This window comes from Meles meles, chromosome 3 (genome assembly GCF_922984935.1).
Source record: "Meles meles chromosome 3, mMelMel3.1 paternal haplotype, whole genome shotgun sequence".
NCBI classification, from domain to species: Eukaryota; Metazoa; Chordata; class Mammalia; order Carnivora; family Mustelidae; genus Meles; species Meles meles.
Window position 1 is genome coordinate 38,035,738 of NC_060068.1, and position 19,350 is coordinate 38,055,087.

Here is a 19,350-nt window from a genome sequence, read left to right on the forward strand (position 1 = left end):
GACAATCAAATTGATATTATAATGACATACCACCACACACACACATAAGAATGGTTAAAATGATTGATAAATTGATAAATGGATAAAAGATTGACAACATAAAGTGCTAACAAAGATGCATAATTTTTGGAATTCTCACGTACTGCTGTTTGGAGTATGAAGTTTTTTTTTTTAATTAATTTATTTGTCAGAGAGGAAGAGAACGTGCGAGCGAGTGCGTGCGCACAAGCTGGCAGAGTGGCAGGCAGAGGCTAAGAGAGAAGCAGGCTCCCTGCTGAGCAAGGAGCCTGATGCAGGACTTGATCCCAGGACCCTGGGATCACGACCTGAGCCCAAGGCAGCGGCTTAACCAACTGAGCCACCCAGGCGTCCCTGGAGTATGACGTTTTATAATTACTTTGAAAATCTGTTGGTAGGGGCACCTCGGTGGCTCATTTGGTTGGGTGCCTGACTCTTGGTTTTGGCTCAGCTCATGATCTCAGGGTCATAGGATCCTGGGATCGAGCCCTGTGTCCTCCAGCTCCCTGCTCAGTGGGGAATCGGCTTGAGGACTCTCTTTCTCTGCCCCTCTCCCAACTCGCTTGCTCTCTCTCCAAGGTAAATAAATAAATCTTTAAAAAAAAGAAAATACCTGTTTGGTGCTATCTGCTCAAGCTGAATATTTGCTCCTCTGTGATCCCACAGTTCTCCTCTGCATGCATTGGGTAGGTATTTGTGCATACATTCAGTAATAGACATGGATACAAGTATGCTTAGCAGTACTAAAATGACCTTGTACTGGAAAAAACCCAAACTCTACAGGTAAATACATTGTGGTATATTCGTACAATTGCATACTGTAAATGAGAATGAATCGGCTTTTGTATTATGTAATAAATGAATCTCACAAAAATAATGATGACTAAAAGATGCAACTCACAAAAGATTATATACTGTGTGAGTTCATTTAATTATAGTTCAGAAATAGGTAGAACATACCTATAGTGTTAGAGAGCAGGGTAGTGGTTACCTATGATAGTGATGGTGGCTAATGGAGTATGAGGGGCTTCTCGTGTGCTGGTGCTATTCTGACACTTGATTTGGGTGTTGGTTACACGGATGTATTTACTTTGTGAATTCATCAGATTATACTTTGTTGTGATTTGTGTACTTCTCTTTATGTAGGTTATACTTTAGTAAAAATTTTCTGAAGGGGGTGCCGAACTTAAATGGCTTTACTTTCCGTATGTTATTTAACTGTGATGTTACAAATTGGAAATCAGACCATGTCCAACTTAAACAAGTGTCTTCTTCATTTTCAGTGGGAAAGGTTTTTTCTTCTTCTCACATTCTTTCTTTCCCTCAGAAGTTAATATTTGTTAAGCTTGTTCAACTCTGTGCTCTAACAGCATAATCCCATTCAGTGCTTATAACAAGAGTCTGTTTTAACAAGAAGGAAATGATCTGAATTTGATCTGAATTAGTTTCAAGTAGACTGAGTGGAATCATTCCAGTGTGCACGTCATCAAGGCCTTGAGGAGAAATAGATAAAGTTGGGAGTTTGAGTGGCTGTTATGTACTTTCCACCTACCTCAGAATTGAACTAAACTAGAAACTCCCTTGAGGCTGACTTTTGTGTGCTCCACAGTTGGTCATCTGAAGAACTTGCCTTCTCATGAATGAAATCACTGAATAAAACTATATATTTTTGGTTACTTACAGACCTTTTATTTTTCCTAGTGACTTTACTCTAAGCCAGGGAGCAGCAGATGACAGCAGGTCAAATCCAGCCTCCTACACCTTTTTGTTAAGTTTTATTGGAGTAGAGCTATGTGCCTTGTTTATTATCTACAGCTGCTTTTTGTTGCCCACAAAGCTAACATATTTACTGTCTGACCCCTTGCAGAGGAAACTTGCCAACCCCTGGTCTAAGACAATACTGATTATGGCCTTATAGTGTTGATGTTGTTTCACGTGTCTTACACTTCTGCACTGGTGGAAGGAACCTTGGACTGGGGGATCTGTATAAATTGGCCTGAGGTAGGACCAGTGTAGCAAGAAGCCTGCTGTTTCCATTTTATTCTTGGTCCTGTAGGGTCACCTGTGAATAGAGTAAGCGTACACTTCAGTTTGCTAGGAAAAGCCCTGCTTTGCATCTTTTGTTCCAGGCTGTTACGAGATTATGATACCATTGCATACTATTATAATAATTACACAATCTTAACTGCTCCCTTTTACTCTTCATGCCCCAGTTTGTCTGCTAAATTGTGTGGTCACTTTGTCTGACAGTTAACTTTGAGAAGGGCGGTAGGCATAGAAGAGATAGTGACAACCTATGCAAGGTGGAATTTAAGAGATTAAGTTTTGAAAGCTTATGTCAGGGGTCTTCAAGACCGTCTCACTGAGCCACTAGGATTCACAGGGCTCAGAAGTTGCTGTGCTCATAGTTTGGGTTTATTACAGTGATAATAAATGGCAAGATAATCAAAGCCCATGAGGGGTTGTCTGGAGAAAACCAAAGGCAGGCTTCAAGGTGTCCCTGCCCAGTGGAGTCACACAAGATATGTTTAATTCCCCCAGAAATGACATGTGGCGAAGTGTACAGTGTGCTCACAATCAGGGCCACTCCCCCAGCCTGTGTGCCCAGGACTTTTGTTGGTGGTCAGCCATATAGGCATGTATATGTCACCATTGTGACTGACCTTGCTTGCTTACTTCAACTCGAGAACCTCAGAGAAAAGGAGATGTTCATCCTAAATCACACTGTTAGCATAAACTCTGCTCAGACTGGTATTTGGTGCTGCCCAAGGACTCAGGCATGCCAAACACTCTTATCAGACAGAACTTTGCAAGAGTTCGGAGCTCGGTTCTCAGGAGCGAGCCCACGCCTCGTATATGAACAGGCCATCTGGGGGGAAGGTTTAGGTTTTGAGCATCCCGTGCCTGCTGAGTTAACCCTTTCCCATATAAGGCCCTGCATGGTATTGAAGCCAGAGTTTGAACCCAGGTAAGGCTGATTCCAAAGTCTTTGCTCTTTCCATAAATAATTTTGAGTGAGCTTTTACACTGAATTGCTAATTAAAAGCATTAGATGTGGTAGGTTCTTGGACTGCGTGCATCTATCCTGAATATTTCCAATAAGCTTTTTTTTCCTCCTCACATGAAGATAAGGAGCCTGTTTGAGTATGTTTCAGTGTTTTTTAAAGTAATGGTGCTAAGAATTTCTAGTTCTTAGTTATTTTCAGCAAAGTTTATTTTGTTTTGTATGTTAATGTACCAAAATGTAATTATCATGAAGAATAATTACTCCTGTTATACTTAATACAATATCTGATTTAAAACAGAAATACGATAATAGATTAGAAGTGTTAGTTCACAATTAAGAATTGTTTCCTTTCTAGATGATAGGTTTGAATGAATTTATACAGTTCTCAAGAGCATTTAACCTTTTTTTCTTTTCTTTTCTTTTTCTTCAGGTATTTGTGGAAACATTAGACAAGTGTTTTGAAAATGTCTGTGAACTGGATTTAATTTTCCATGTAGACAAGGTACTTTCTATATTATCAAATCTTCTAAACTTTTTATCTGAGAAAAAAGTGGTAATTTGTATTTCTCAAGGTAAAAATGGATTTAGCAAATAATACTATTTTTATTCCTTTATTTATTTAGTATAAGTCATAAATTATTTTTGCTATGAGCCAGGCACTGTGTCTGGTGAAGATTCAGACCCTGCCCAGAAGATCCACATCTAGAGGACGAAACAGTGGCATTAATAAGGAGCAGTGTGTTCAGTGTTCATGGGAACAGAGCTGACCTACCTGCCTTTGCCTGGGAGAGTGTGAATGGAGGAAATTACATTGAAGTTGGATTTTGTAAGGATTGTAGGTATTTCACTGTCAGAAATGGAGGATGGCTGTAGAGGCAGTGGAAGAAAATACAGGCTTTGGAGGGGGAATTGATATTGATCAGGTGGCCTATAAATTGCCTTCAGTGGGACAGGTTTTGTTTTGTTTTGTTTTATTTAGATTTTATTTATTTATTTTAGAGGGGGAAAGAGAACACGTGTGTGAGCGAGCAGTGAGCACATGCACAGTCTTGGGGAGGGAGAGGGACAAGCAGAGTCCACACTGAGTGTGGAACCCGACAAGGGCTTGATCTCAAGACCCCGAGATCATGACCTGAACTGAAAACAAGAGTCGGACCCTCAACTGACCAAGTCACCCAGGCACCCAGTGTCATGAATTTTAGACTTTGTTCTGAAGCACTTTAATATTTTAAATCAAGTGTTTATTGGCATTTATTTTTGCTTTGTTGAACATCAGTGGGGTGTTTTTTTTTGTTTGTGTTTGTTTTTTGCCAGATCATTTTTTTTTCTACATTATGAAGATTGGATTGGTAGGAGGAGATTAAAGACAAGGATATCAATTAGGAGTCTTTTGCAGTAGTCCAGAAAGAAGTGAACTAAAGCATTATAGTAGTGATGAAAAAAAGTGACTTGACAGGATGTAATGGTCTGCTGAAAGCTGGAGGTGAGAGGAGGGAAGGGTGACTGAACTTTCTAGCCAGTATTACTGGGTACTGGTGATAAGGAATTTTGGAAGAAGAGCATCCACATATACAGATTTTTTTCTGTATTAAGTTTATGTAATGTAATGGATTGTTTTGGAATGAGTAAGCCATTGAATAAAATAGTCAAATAATATGCTGAAAATTTTAGCAGAACATGTGATTTTTTTTAAAAATCAGCTTTATTGAAGTATAATTTATACATGTTAGAATTCAGCAGTTTTGAGCATACAGTTATAACTAAGTCTTGGCAGATGCATAGAGTTGATGTAACTGCTAGCATGGTCAAGATGCAGTGCAAGGAAGGAATGCATTTTATTATTTGTGAGCCATCAAAACAATGCCTTTATTATTGGCCAGTCCTCTGGATCATAGTTCTCATTTACTAAATGATTTGATTTTATGTCTTAACTCATTTTGGACAGAGAACTTAAATTTGATATTTTTAAGAATCTATTTTGAGTTTTCTACTGCTTTTCTCACATTATCGTATCTTATGCTTTTTCACACTTTTAAAGACTTCTGTTATTTTTAGGCATTAGGGTTTGCAGTATTCAAAATTATGTTTTGGTACGGGATTAAAATATTTTATAAAGGTCTTTTTAGAATGACCGTTCAGGTGCACCAGGGTGGCTCAGTCGGTTAAGCATCTGTCTTTGGCCCAGGTCGTAATCTCCAGGTCCTGGGATGGAGCGCCATGTCCAGCTCCCTGCTCAGTGGGGAGCCTGCTTCTCCCTTCCCATCCTCCCTCTGCCTCTTCCCCTGCTTGTGATTGCTCGCACTGTCTCTCACTCTCTCTCAAATAAATAAAATCTTAAAAATAAAACAAAATAAATAAAAAAAAAAAAGATTGTTCAGGGTACCTGGGTGGCTCAGTCAGTTAAGCACCCCGAGTCAGCTATTTCTTTAAGGAACCCTGGTTCTTTCTCATGGATAATGATGTTTAGAAATGACAATCTTTTTTTTTTTTTTTTTTTTTTAGAAATGACAATCTTATTACTATATTTGCTCATTGCTACCAGAGTAATAGTATTCCTGGTTCTCTGAGCCAAGCTGGGAAATAGATGTAGGGCTGTGTGTGTGTGTGTGTGTGTGTGTGTGTGTGTGCACGTGCACATGCACCCCCAACCTCTTTCTATATCTTGTATATATTTCAGAAATCATTGAGTTCTTCATAGTACCTTGGAGTGTAGTGCAGCACTACAGAATGTATTCTAGCCTTCTCCTTATTTGCAACTTGCTACTCTGACCGTAAATGATTATTCTGATTATTCTCACTCTTTTTGTTCTCATTATTCCTGACACATTTATTTATTTGCTCAATTCTTCCTTTCTTTAGCCAAACTCCTAGCTGGGCCATTGGAAAGCTTAATTCCAGACATGCCAGTGTCCCAGACATGCAGCACCAGCCAAAAGCTTGGCCCCAGACACACCAGCCCCTGCCCTCCTTGACTGAGCAAGTTGTTAGAAAGTCAATCCTGATAAAAATTTGCAATGAATAAAGTATTAAACAAAAAACATTACAGATGATTTGAAAAACAACTCAGTAGGATTTCTCAAAGACAAAAAAATGTCAAAATGGAAAATTCCAGTTTATGTGAATATATATGTAAATGTAGGTTATACATATCTGAATAGAAGGAAAGATAGAACCTGTTGTCCATAATGGAGGATAAAAACACAAGCAAGGGGCACCTGGATGGCGCAGTGGGTTAAGCCTCTGCATTCGGCTCAGGTCGTGATCTCAGGGTCCTGGGTTTGAGCCCTGCACCAGGCTCTCTGCTCATCGGAGAGCCTGCTTCCCACCCGCTCCCTCTGCCTGCCTCTCTGCCTACTTGTGATCTCTCTGTTTGTCAAATAAATAAATAAAATCTTTTTAAAAATTGGGAAAAAAAAGATAAGCAAGAATGAAAATATGGAAGATGGTTTACAGGTCAGGAAAGATACAGCAAGAAAGGCCTAATAAACATTTGTTCTTATTTTCAGAAGAAGAGAGAACGAACAAGGCATATTTATAATATCTGGGTATCTAATAGCTGGGAATTTGCCAGAATTAAAGAAAGATACTAATATACAGATAAAAGAATCATAAGCAGAATAAATAAAAATAAATTTACATTTAGACTCATGATAATACAGTTGAAGAGCAGAGAAAGAGCTCTTAAAATATCATTTTTGATATGCCAGTTTTATTTCTGGATGCAGTAATAAAAGAAACATTACCTTCACAAGAGCAGTGATAAAATGGGGAAATGATTTCTCAATAGCAACCACAGAAATTAGAAGACCTAGTTTTGAAAGAAAATAACTGTCCAACTGTAATTCTCAAGTCAAAAAAAGTACCTTACAACAATTGTCAGAGAAAAATAATGGGAGAATTTGCTACCAGCAAGCCTTTACTAAAGGAAATTCTAAAAGAAGGTACATTACATAGAAGGAAATGTGAGATATAAGAAGTGATGAGTTAAAGAGGGAAGAACAAAGAAAGATGTAAACTAGTGGGTAAGGATGAAAGAACATTGACTGTTAAAGCACTTGTGGAATTAATATGAAAAGAATTTGTAGCATTAAAATACAAGTCACCAGTAACACATAAACCAGGAATGGAAAAATCAGATCTTTTAATGAGCAACTTTGACTTTTATAATAAGCAGCTTTAAAAAGGGATTTCTTGATACTCAGCCCAGATTATAGAATAGAAAGTAGAACAGCTTTCTAGTTTTTTAATCAGACTTGACTCTTTTGAATTTTCAGATTTTGAAACACTCATATTCAGTGCTCTTATAAAATGCATTGTGTGCCAAAATAGATCTACTCTTACTTACTGCCTTGAATTTACTTTATCCCTGTTGCTTTTCATAGGTCGGCAATTAACAAATGTCTTCATTATTATTAATATGTTATATACTTTCTATTTTTATCTTAAAAATTATATCAAAATTTTGATAAACTAACAAAATATACTCCCGATTCCTTTCCGAATTATTTTCAAAATTGTCATACTTTAGGATTTTCTTTCATGATATATATATTGTATTGATATATAGATATAATGACATGTGATTTTGACAACATACTAGGAAAGAAATCAGTAATTTGGGGGGGATAGTACTCTTTAGCAGCAGAACTTGCTCAACTGACTCAGTCTTAAGATAATATTAACCAGAAGACTCTAAAACTGACTATTTTCTTAACAAACACTTTAAGATGAATAACACTTTGATATGTCAGATATCCCTTTGGAGAATAATTATAGCAAAATTTAAAAACATTTTAAAGATTTAAAGAAATTGTATCTTTTGAGAGGATCTATTTCTGAAGCTAAGCTTTTTTTCTTTAATGTTAGCACTGACACCAGTAAACCCCCCCAAACAGTCATTTTTTTATTTAAGTTTTTCTTCATTATAGCTCTTATTTTATTTAGCAACCTGTGTGGGGCTAAAAATGATGAGAAAATACCGTATTTCACAGATTCTAAGATTACAGCTTTCTCTCACATAGTAACACTTTTGAGATTGGGATTCATGTTACATTCTATAGCTTGTCATAATTTGATTGCCAGTATTTTTCCTTTTCAGTAGTATGTAAAATAATTGTTTCTTTTTTTTTAAAGTTAAAGATTTTATTTACTTATTTGACAGAGAGAGAAAGAGAGAGACAAACACATTACAAATAGGCAAAGAGGCAGGCAGAGAGAGAGGGGTAGGCAGGCTCCCTGCTGAGTGGAGACCCTGATGCGGGGCTCGATCCTAGGACCCTGAGATCATGACCTGAGCTGAAGGCTTAACCCACTGAGCCACCCAGGTGCCCCACAATAATAGTTTCTTAAATAATCAGTTGTAGCTTAGACTTGAAGAGTATAATACCAAAATGTGAAGAGAGATCTTTTTACAGCAATTAGAATTATAAATACACGTATTAATAGATTACTTTAGGTACATTGTTTAAAATTTTTATTAGCAAATATGTATATTAAAATTTTATTATCAAATTAGTAACAACAACATGACCAACAGAAGTATATAAATTGAACTTCTCTAACATAATTTAAAATAGTTGATCATTGGGGGAACTGGATGGCTCAGTCACTTAAGTGTCCAGCTCTTGATTTCAGCTAAGGTCGTGATCTCAGGGTCATGAGATGGAGCCCCACGTGGGAAGCCATGCTCAGCAAGGAATCTGCTTGAGATTCTCTCCATCTCCCTTATCTCTCCCCTCACTCTCGCTCACTCTTTTTCTCTCTCAAATAAATCTAAAAAACACACACAGAGAAAAACAGCCAGCAAGAACCTGTGTTGAAAAAAATAAAATAATTGATCATTTCATCATAAGTGGCTATTCTTAATAATTAAAAAATGGTATCTTGGGGGAGAAGTCAAGATGGCAGAGAAGTAGCAGGCTGAGACTACATCAGGTAGCAGGAGATCAGCTCAATAGCTTATCTAAACATTGCAAACACCTACAAATCCAACGGGAGAGCGAAGAGAAGAAGAACAGCAATTCTAGAAACAGAAAATCAACCACTTTCTGAAAGGTAGGACTGGTGGAGAAGTGAATCTAAAACGACGGGAAGATAGACCGCGGGGGGAGGGGCCGGCTCCCCGCAAGCGGTGGAGCAACGGAGCACAAAATCAGGACTTTTAAAAGTCTGTTCCACTGAGGGACATTGCTCCAGAGGCTAAACTGGGGTGAAGCCCACGCGGGGTCAGCATGGCCCCAGGTCCCGCAGGGTCACAGAAGGATCGGGGGTGTCGGAGTGTCGCAGAGCTCACAAGTGTTAAAACGGAGAAGCCGGCTACAGAGACAGAGCCGAGGACTGAACTCTCAGCTCAGGGTTACCTTGAACCGGTCGTGGGCTGGGTGAGCTCGGAGCACGGCTGGAGGCTGGGGATACGGGAGTGATTGGGTGCTGTCCTCTGGGGGCGCACTGAAGAGTGGGGCCCTGGGCTCTCGGCTCCTCCGGGCCGGAGACTAGGAGGCCGCCATTTTCATTCCCGTCCTCTGGAACTCTATGGAAAGCGTTCAGGGAACAGAAGCTCCCAAAAGCAAACCTGAGCGGATTACTTAGTCCGGCCCAGGTAAGGGTGGTGCAATTCCGCCTGGGCAAAGACACTTGAGAGTCACTACAACAGGCCCCTCCCCCAAAAGAACAACAAAATATCCAGCCAGGACGAAGTTCATCTATCAAGGAAAGCAGGTTCAATTCCTAAGACAGCAGCGGAATTCCAGAGGATGAGAAAGCAAAGCACGAAACTCATGGCTTTCTCCCCATGATTCTTTAGTCTTGCGGTTAATTCAATTTTTTTTTTCTTTCTTCAATTTTTTTTTCTTTCTTTTTTCTTCTTCTGCTAAATTTTTAAAAACTTTTACCCTTTTCTTTTTTTAACGTTTTTTGACTAGTTAATCTAAATATATATATTTTTTCTTTCTTTTTTATGTTTTTTATTTGTTTTATTTTTTAAATTTTTTTCTTTTTTTTTCTGAACCTCTTTTTATCCCCTTCCTCCCCCCCACAATTTGTGGTCTCTTCTGATTTGGTTACAGCGCATTTTTCTGGTGTCTTTGCCACCCTTTTAGTATTTTATTTGATCCTTCATATCCTCTTATCTGGACAAAATGACAAGGCGGAAAAAATCACCACAAACAAAAGAACAAGAGGCAGTACCAAAGGCTAGGGACCTAATCAACACCGACATTGGTAATATGTCAGATCAAGAGTTCAGAATGACGATTCTGAACGTTCTAGCCGGGCTCGAAAAAGGCATGAAAGATATTAGAGAAACACTCTCTGGTGATATAAAAGCCTTTTCTGGAGAAATTAAAGAACTAAAATCTAACCAAGTTGAAATCAAAAAAGCTATTAATGAGGTGCAATAAAAAATGGAGGCTCTCACTGCTAGGATAAATGAGGCAGAAGAAAGAATTAGTGATATAGAAGACCAAATGACAGAGAATAAAGAAGCTGAGCAAAAGAGGGACAAACGGCTACTGGACCACGAGGGGAGAATTCGAGAGATAAGTGACACCATAAGACAAAACAACATTAGAATAATTGAGATTCCAGAAGAAGAAGAAAGAGAGAGGGGAGCAGAAGGTCTATTGGAGAGAATTATTGGAGAGAATTTCTCTAATATGGCAAAGGGAACAAGCATCAAAATCCAGGAGATGCAGAGAACCCCCCTCAAAATCAACAAGAATAGGTCCACACCTCGTCACCTAATAATAAACTTTATAAGTCTTAGTGACAAAGAGAAAATCCTGAAAGCAGCCCAGGAAAAGAAGTCTGTAACATACAATGGTAAAAATATTAGATTGGCAGCAGACTTACGCACAGAGACCTGGCAGGCCAGAAAGAGCTGGCATGATATATTCAGAGCACTAAACGAGAAAAACATGCAGCCACGAATACTCTATCCAGCTAGGCTATCATTGAAAATAGAAGGAGAGATAAAAAGCTTCCAGGACAAACAAAAACTGAAAGAATTTGCAAACACCAAACCAGCTCTACAGAAAATATTGAAAGGGGTCCTCTAAGCAAAGAGAGAGCCTAAAAGTAGTAGATCAGAAAGGTACAGAGACAATCAATATACAGTAACACTCACCTTACAGGCAATACAATGGCACTAAATTCATATCTCTCAATAGTTACCCTGAATGTTAATGGGCTAAATGCCCCAATCAAAAGACACAAGGTATCAGAATGGATAAAAAAACAAAACCCATCAGTATGTTGCCTACAAGAAACTCATTTTAGATGCGAAGACACCTCCAGATTTTAAGTGAGAGGGTGGAAAACAATTTACCATGCTAATGGGCATCAGAAGAAAGCTGGGGTGGTAATCCTTATATCAGATCAATTAGATTTTAAGCCAAAGACTATTAAGAGATGAGGAAGGACACTATATCATACTCAAAGGGTCTGTCCAACAAGAAGATCTAACAATTTTAAATATCTATGCCCCTAACGTGGGAGCAGCCAATTATATAAACCAATTAATAACAAAATCAAAGAAACATCAATAATAATACAATAATAGTAGGGGACTTGAACACTCCCCTCACTGAAATGGACAGATCATCCAAGCAAAAGATCAACGAGGAAATAAAAGGCCTTAAATGACACACTGTACCAGATGGACATCACAGATATATTCAGAACATTTCATCCCAAAGCAACAGAATACACATTCTTCTCTAGTGCACATAGAACATTCTCCAGAATAGATCACATCCTGGGACCTAAATCAGGTCTCAACCGGTATCAAAAGATTAGGATCATTCCCTGCATATTTTCAGACTACAGTGCTCTGAAGCTAGAACTCAAATCACAAGAGGAAATTTGGAAAGAACCCAAATACATGGAGACTAAACAGCATCCTTCTAAAGAATGAATGGGTCAGCCAGGAAATTAAAGAAGAATTGGAAAAATTCATGGAAATAAATGATAATGAAAACACAACGGTTCAAAATCTGTGGGACACAGCAAAGGCAGTCCTGAGAGGAAAATATATAGCGGCACAAGCCTTTCTCAATAAACAAGAAAGGTCTCAAGTACACAACCTACCCTACACCTAAAGGAGCTGGAGACAGAACAAGAAAGAAACCCTAAACCCAGCAGGAGAAGAGAAATCATAAAGATCAGAGCAGAAATCAATGAAATAGAAACCAAAAAGCAATAGAAAAAATCAATGAAACTAGGAGCTGGTTCTTTGAAAGAATCAATAAGATTGATAAACCCCTGGCCAGACTCATCCAAAAGAAAAGAGAAAGGACCCAAATAAATAAAATCATGAATGAAAGAGGAGAGATCACAACTAACACCAAAGAAATACAATTATAAGAACATACTATGAGCAACTCTACGCCAACAAATTTGACAATGTGGAAGAAATGGATGCATTCCTAGAGACATAGAAACTACCACAACTGAACCAGGAAGAAATAGAAAACCTGAACAGGCCCATAACCAGTAAGGAGATTGAAACAGTCATCAAAAATCTCCAAACAAACAAAAGCCCAGGGCCAGACGGCCTCCCAGGGGAATTCTACCAAACATTTAAAGAAGAACTCATTCCTATTCTCCTGAAACTGTTCCAAAAAATAGAAATGGAAGGAAAACTTCATTTTATGAGGCCAGTATCACCTTGATCCCAAAACCAGACAAGGATCCCACCCAAAAAGAGAACTACAGACCAATATCCTTGATGAACTCGGATGCAAAAATTCTCACCAAAATACTAGCCAATAGGATTCAACAGTACATTAAAAGGATTATTCACCACGATCAAGTGGGATTTATTCCAGGGCTGCAGGGTTGGTTCAACATCCAACAGGGTTGGTTCAACATCCGCAAATCAATCAATGTGATAGAACACATTAATAAAAGAAAGAACAAGAACCATATGATACTCTCAATAGATGCTGAAAAAGCATTTGACAAAGTACAGCATCCCTTCCTGATCAAAACTCTTCAAAGTGTAAGGATAGAGGGCGCATACCTCAATATTATCAAAGCCATCTATGAAAAACCCACCGCAAATATCATTCTCAATGGAGAAAAACTGAAAGCTTTTCTGTTATGGTCAGGAACACGGCAGGGATGTCCATTATCACCACTGCTATTCAACATAGTACTAGAAATCCTGGCCTCAGCAATCAGACAACAAAAAGAAATAAAAGGCATCCAAATCAGCAAAGAAGAAGTCAAACTATCACTCTTCGCAGATGATATGATACTATATGTGGAAAACCCAGAAGACTCCACTCCAAAACTGCTAGAACTTGTACAGGAATTCAGTAAAGTGTCAGGATATAAAATCAATGCACAGAAATCAGTTGCATTTCTGTACACCAACAAGACAGAAGAAAGAGAAATTAAGGAGTCAATCCCATTTACAACTGCTCCCCAAACCATAAGATACCTAGGAATAAACCTAACCAAAGAGGCTAAGAATCTATATGCAGAAAACTATATAGTACTCATGAAAGAAATTGAGGAAGACACAAAGAAATGGAAAAATGTTCCATGCTCCTGGATTGGAAGAATGAATATTGTGAAAATGTCTATGCTACCTAAAGCAATCTACACATTTAATGCAATCCCTATCAAAATACCATCCATTTTTTTCAAAGAAATGGAACAAATAATCCTAAAATTTATATGGAACCAGAAAAGACCTCGAATAGCCAAAGGAATATTGAAAAAGAAAGCCAAAGTTGGTGGCATCACAATTCCGGACTTCAAGCTCTATTACAAAGCTGTCAAAATCAAGACAGCATGGTACTGGCACGAAAACAGACACATAGATCAATGGAACAGAATAGAGAGCCCAGAAATGGACCCTCAACTCTACGGTCAACTAATCTTCGACAAAGCAGGAAAGAATGCCCAATGGAAAAAAGACAGCCTCTTCAATAAATGGTGCTGGGAAAATTGGACAGCCACATGCAGAAAAATGAAATTGGTCCACTTCCTTACACCACACACGAAAATAGACTCAAATTGGATGAAGGACCTCAATGTGAGAAAGGAATCCATCAAAATCCTTGATGAGAACGCAGGCCGCAACCTCTTCGACCTCAGCCGCAGCAACATCTGCCTAGGAACGTCGGCAAAGGCAAGGGAAGCAAGGGCAAAAATGAACTATTGGGATTTCATCAAGATCAAAAGCTTTTGCACAGCAAAGGAAACAGTTAACAAAACCAAAAGACAACTGGCAGAATGGGAGAAGATATTTGGAAACGACATATCTGATAAAGGGCTAGTATCCAAAATTTATAAGGAACTCAACACCCAAAGAACAAACGATCCAATTAAGAAATGGACAGAGGACATGAACAGACATTTCTGCAACGAAGACATCCAGATGGCCAACAGACACATGAAAAAGTGCTCCACATCACTTGGCATCAGGGAAATACAAATCAAAACCACAATGAGATATCACCTCACACCAGTCAGAATGGCTAAAATTAACAAGTCAGGAAATGACAGATGCTGGCAAGGATGCGGAGAAAGGGGAACCCTCCTACACTGTTGGTGGGAATGCAAGCTGGTGCAACCACTCTGGAAAACAGCATGGAGGTTCCTCAAAATGTTGAAAATAGAACTACCCTATGACCCAGCAATTGCACTACTGGGTATTTACCCTAAAGATACAAACGCAGTTATCCGAAGGGGCACGTGTACCGGAATGTTTATAGCAGCAATGTCTACAATAGCCAAACTATGGAAAGAACCTAGATGTCCATCAACAGATGAATGGATACAGAAGATGTGGTATATATCCACAATGGAATACTATGCAGCCATCAAAAGAAATGAAATCTTGCCATTTGCGACAATGTGGATGGAACTAGAGGGGATCATGCTTAGTGAAATAAGTCAATCGGAGAAAGACAACTATCATATGATCTCCCTCATATGAGGAAGTGGAGATGCAACATGGGGGGTTAGGGGGATAGGAGAAGAAGAAATGAAACAAGATGGGATTGGGAGGGAGACAAACCATAAATGACTCTTAATCTCACAAAACAAACTGGGGGTTGCTGGGGGGAGGTGGGGTTGGGAGAGGGGGAGGGGGTTATGGACATTGGGGAGGGTATGTGCTATCGTGAGTGCTGTGAAGTGTGTAAACCTGGCGATTCACAGACCTGTAACCCTGGGGATAAAAATACATTATATGTGTATAAAAAAAAAAAACTGGAAGGGGAGGCGAACCATAAGAGACTATGGACTCTGAAAAACAACCTGAGGGTTTTGAAGGGGCGGGGGTGGGAGGTTGGGGAAACCAGGTGGTGGGTAATAGGGAGGGCACGTACTGCATGGAGCACTGGGTGTTGTGCAAAAACAATGAATACTGTTACGCTGAAAAAAATTAATTAATATTCAAATAAAAAGAAAAAGAAAAAAAGTTACAAAAACAAAACTGCTAATTGGTGGTAGAAGAAAAAAGTTTTTTTAGGTTTTTTTCTCTTTTTACTGAAATATAGCTGACATAGGAAAAAAAAGTTTTTAATTACCATTTTATTTCTTAATAAACAAAATCTATTTTTCACCTTAAAAAAAAAAAAGGTATCTTGGGCGCCTGGGTGGTACAGTCAGTTGAGCATGTCACTCTTGGTTTCGCCTGGATAGTGATCTCAGGGTCGTGGGATCAAGCCCTGTGTGGGGCTCTGCAGTCAGCACAGAGTCTGCTTCGGATTTCTGTTCCTTCCCTTCTCCTGTTCCTGCATGCACTCGCATACACATACACACTCTCTAAGATAAATAAATCTTTTTTAAAAATCATGTCTTATGGTATCTTTCTGCAAGCAAAGTTAAAGCAGGTGTTCCTTCCAAAACACATTTTACAAAATACTTAATGCTTAACACTCTGCAGGGTTATATGAAGAATATGCCCTTATCCCAATTCTCAAGTAGTTTGTAGTTATTTTAGGAGGATATGTGATATCTGACTGTCTGTTTATGTCTCTGACAGACATACAACCATTAAAGAACATTATACTGTTATCCATAGTAAAATATTTTATTATTTTTAAATTACAATAATAATACTTATCTTTCTATAGAAACAAAGAAGTCAAACAATACTAAAGACTATATGATTAAACATTGAAGTTCTTCTTACCTTGTTCCCCTCCTTTTACACACTCAGCCCCATCCTACACTGTTTCCCTAAAGTAATTTCTTTTAATAATTTGGCTATGTAGGCTTCTAGACTACTAAATATACATAGTTCTCTTGGTTTAGTGAGTGATAGAGTTTTGTTTGTTTTTAAAGATTTCTTAAAATTTATTTGAGAGAGACAGTGAGAGGGAACATAAGCAGGTGGAGTGAGACAGGGAGAAGCAGGCTCTGAATGCGGGGCTCGAACCCAGGACACTGGAATCATGACTTGAGCAGAAGGCAGTTGCTTAATGACTGAGCCAACAGGTGCCCCATCAGGTTTGTTTTTATTTTGTGCAGTGTGCTATGCCTGGCTTTGTTACCTTCATCTGTCTCTGGGTGAACCATATCAATACATGCATATCAGCTTTATTCTTAGGTGAAGAATTAAACAGAATGATATGCCACATATTACTTGACCACCCCTATAGTCAGATATTAAGATAGTCAAAGTAATACTTGACTAAGAACTACACAAAGTAATACTTGGTGCAGAGGACTTCATTTCTAACATAAGTTATAGCAAAGTAACTTTTATGTTCTGCAAACCAAGTGACTGTAGAAAGGAATCTGTATAATTTGACCTTCTTTCCTTTCTTTGTCCTTTTTATGTTTGCTTTAGTCTAGTAGAGGGCTTGTTACTGCTAAAAAGTGAAATGTGTTTGATTTAGTCTTCATTTTACTTTCCAATGGTTACGTACGCTTTACTCAAACCAGGCTGCTGCTGTCCAGTAAGCCCTTTACTTAAGTATTTAATAAACATGTGTGATGAGCACTGGGTAATGTCTGGAAGGTTTGAATCACTACATTGTACACCTGAAACTAATACTACACTGTATGTTAACTAATGGGAATTTAAATAAAAGCTTTTTAAAAAAATTTAATAAACATGTTTTACAAATGGAGTAGTAAAAATTGCTTTTAAAAACCCCATATGATTTGTTCTGTAACTTTTGAATTTTGAGATAATTGAGATAAATAATTTTGAAGAAAAGATTGTATATAATATTTATTAGATACCCACAATGTACAATATATTTTATAAATAATAATAATATAGAGACCAGGTGCCTGGGTGGCTCAGTGGGTTAAAGCCTCTGCCTTCAGCTCAGGTCATGATCTCAGGGTCCTGGGATCAAGTCCCGCATCGGGCTCTCTGCTCAGCGGGGAGCCTGCTTCCTCCTCTCTGCCTGCCTCTCTGCCTACTTGTGATCTCTGTCTGTCAAATAAATAAAAATAAAATCTTTAAAAAATAATAATATAGAGACCATTTAATCTTAAATAAGTTAGAGTAGCATTAAGCAAAAGTCTCCAAGTTCTGCACTGACACATCTATGAGATAGAATTTTTACTATTTATTTTTATTTTTTAAAGATTTTATTTATTTGTCAGAGAGAGAGAACACAGGCAGGCAGACTGGCAGACAGAGGCAGAGGGAGAAGCAGGCTCCTGTTGAGCAAGGAGCCTGATGTGGGACTCGATCCCAGGAGTTAGGATCATGACCTGAGCCGAAGGCAGCCGCCTAACCCACTGAGCCACCCAGGCATCCCAGAATTTTTACTATTTAAATGCATGAAAGTGCAGCACTCTGGAGTACAGTATGGATGTTCCTCAAAATGGTAAAAAAGAACTACCCTATGATCCAGCAATTGCACTACCAGGTTATTTACCCAAAGGACACAAAAATACTGATTCAAAGGGACACATGCACCCCACTGATTATAGCAGCGTTATCAGCAATAGCCAAATTATGTAAAGAGTCCGTGTCCATCGACTGATGAATGGATAAAGAAGATGTGGTGTAGATATAATGAAATACTACTCAGCCATCAAAGAGAATGAAAGCTTGCCACTTGCAACGATATGGATGCAGCTAGAAAGTATTATGCTCATCGAAATAAGTCAGAGAAAGAAACATACCATATGATTTTACTTATATGTGGAATTTAAGAAACAAAACAGGTGGACATAGGGGAAGGAAAAAGGGAGGCAAACTATAAGAGACTCTTGACTGTAGAGAACAGACCGGTGGCTGGAGGGGAGGTGGGTGGGGCATGGGCTAGGTGGCTGATTGGCATTAAGGAGGACACTTGTGATAAGCACTGGGTGTTACATCTAAGTGTTGAATTACAAAATTCTACTCCCGAAACCAGTATTACACTGTACGTTAACTAACAAGAATTTAAATAAAAACTTAAAAAAATTTAAATAAAATAATAACATTAAAAAAATATATGTATGGAGGGCCCCTGGGTGGCTCAGTCAGTTAAGCATCTGCCTTTGGCTCAGGTCATGATCTCAGGGTCCTGGGATCGAGTCCTATGTTGGGCTCCCTGCTCAGCAGAGAGTCTCCTTCTCCCTCTCTTTCTGCCCCTCCTGCTTGTGCACATGCGGTCTCTCTCTCTCTCTCACAAATAAATAAAATCTTTAGGAAAAAAAATGCATGGAAAAAATGGCATGCTTGTCTTATCACTAACAAATATCCAACACCTTTGTGCTGCCTCTTAAACAAATTCAGTATATGCATGACTGTAGCCTTTAATACTATTCCTCTGAATTACTGCATGGTCACTCTTTTATTTTTACCAAGGTTTTGTTTGTTTGTTTTTTTAACATATGCACATGCTAAAAGTTTTCAAAACATGAACAAAAAAAACAAAAATAATAAAGTGAAAGACCCATCTCTGTTTTCCCTCAGTCCTCCAGTTGCATTCTTTAGGTAACTACTGTACTTTAAAAATATTTGCAGAAAGTTAAGACAACCATGAAATACCATTATACACCTGTTAGAATGGCCAAAATCTGGAACACTTGACAACACCTAGTGCTGGCAAGGAACTCTGATTCATTGCTGGTGGGAATGCAAAATGGTGCAGCCACTTTGGAAGACATTGTGGTGGTTTCTGACAAAACTAAACATGTTCTTACGATATAAGCCAGCAATCATGCTCCTTGGTGTTTATCCAAAGGAGTTGAAAATAAGTCTTCCAAAAAAGCCCGCACACAGATGTTTATAGCAACCTTTTCCGTAATTGGACATACTTGGAGATAAACAAGATGTCCTTCAGTAGGTAAATGACTAAAAAGTATTTGTCTTTCCAGGAACTTTGTGGGTATATCTAAGTGTGTACGTGTAT

The 19,350-nt window shown here is 38.5% G+C and overlaps 1 protein-coding gene across 2 annotated transcripts in view; it reads left to right on the forward strand.

Annotated features, from left to right (window-relative positions):
* The window catches only part of AP3S1 (adaptor related protein complex 3 subunit sigma 1), an 82,422-nt gene that overhangs the window by 48,223 nt on the left and 14,849 nt on the right, over positions 1-19,350 (forward strand). For both annotated transcript variants that reach the window (XM_045999357.1, XM_045999358.1), the window contains exon 4: positions 3,456-3,527. In XM_045999357.1, the coding sequence (XP_045855313.1) occupies positions 3,456-3,527 (72 nt within the window). The remainder of the gene's footprint in view (positions 1-3,455; positions 3,528-19,350) is intronic.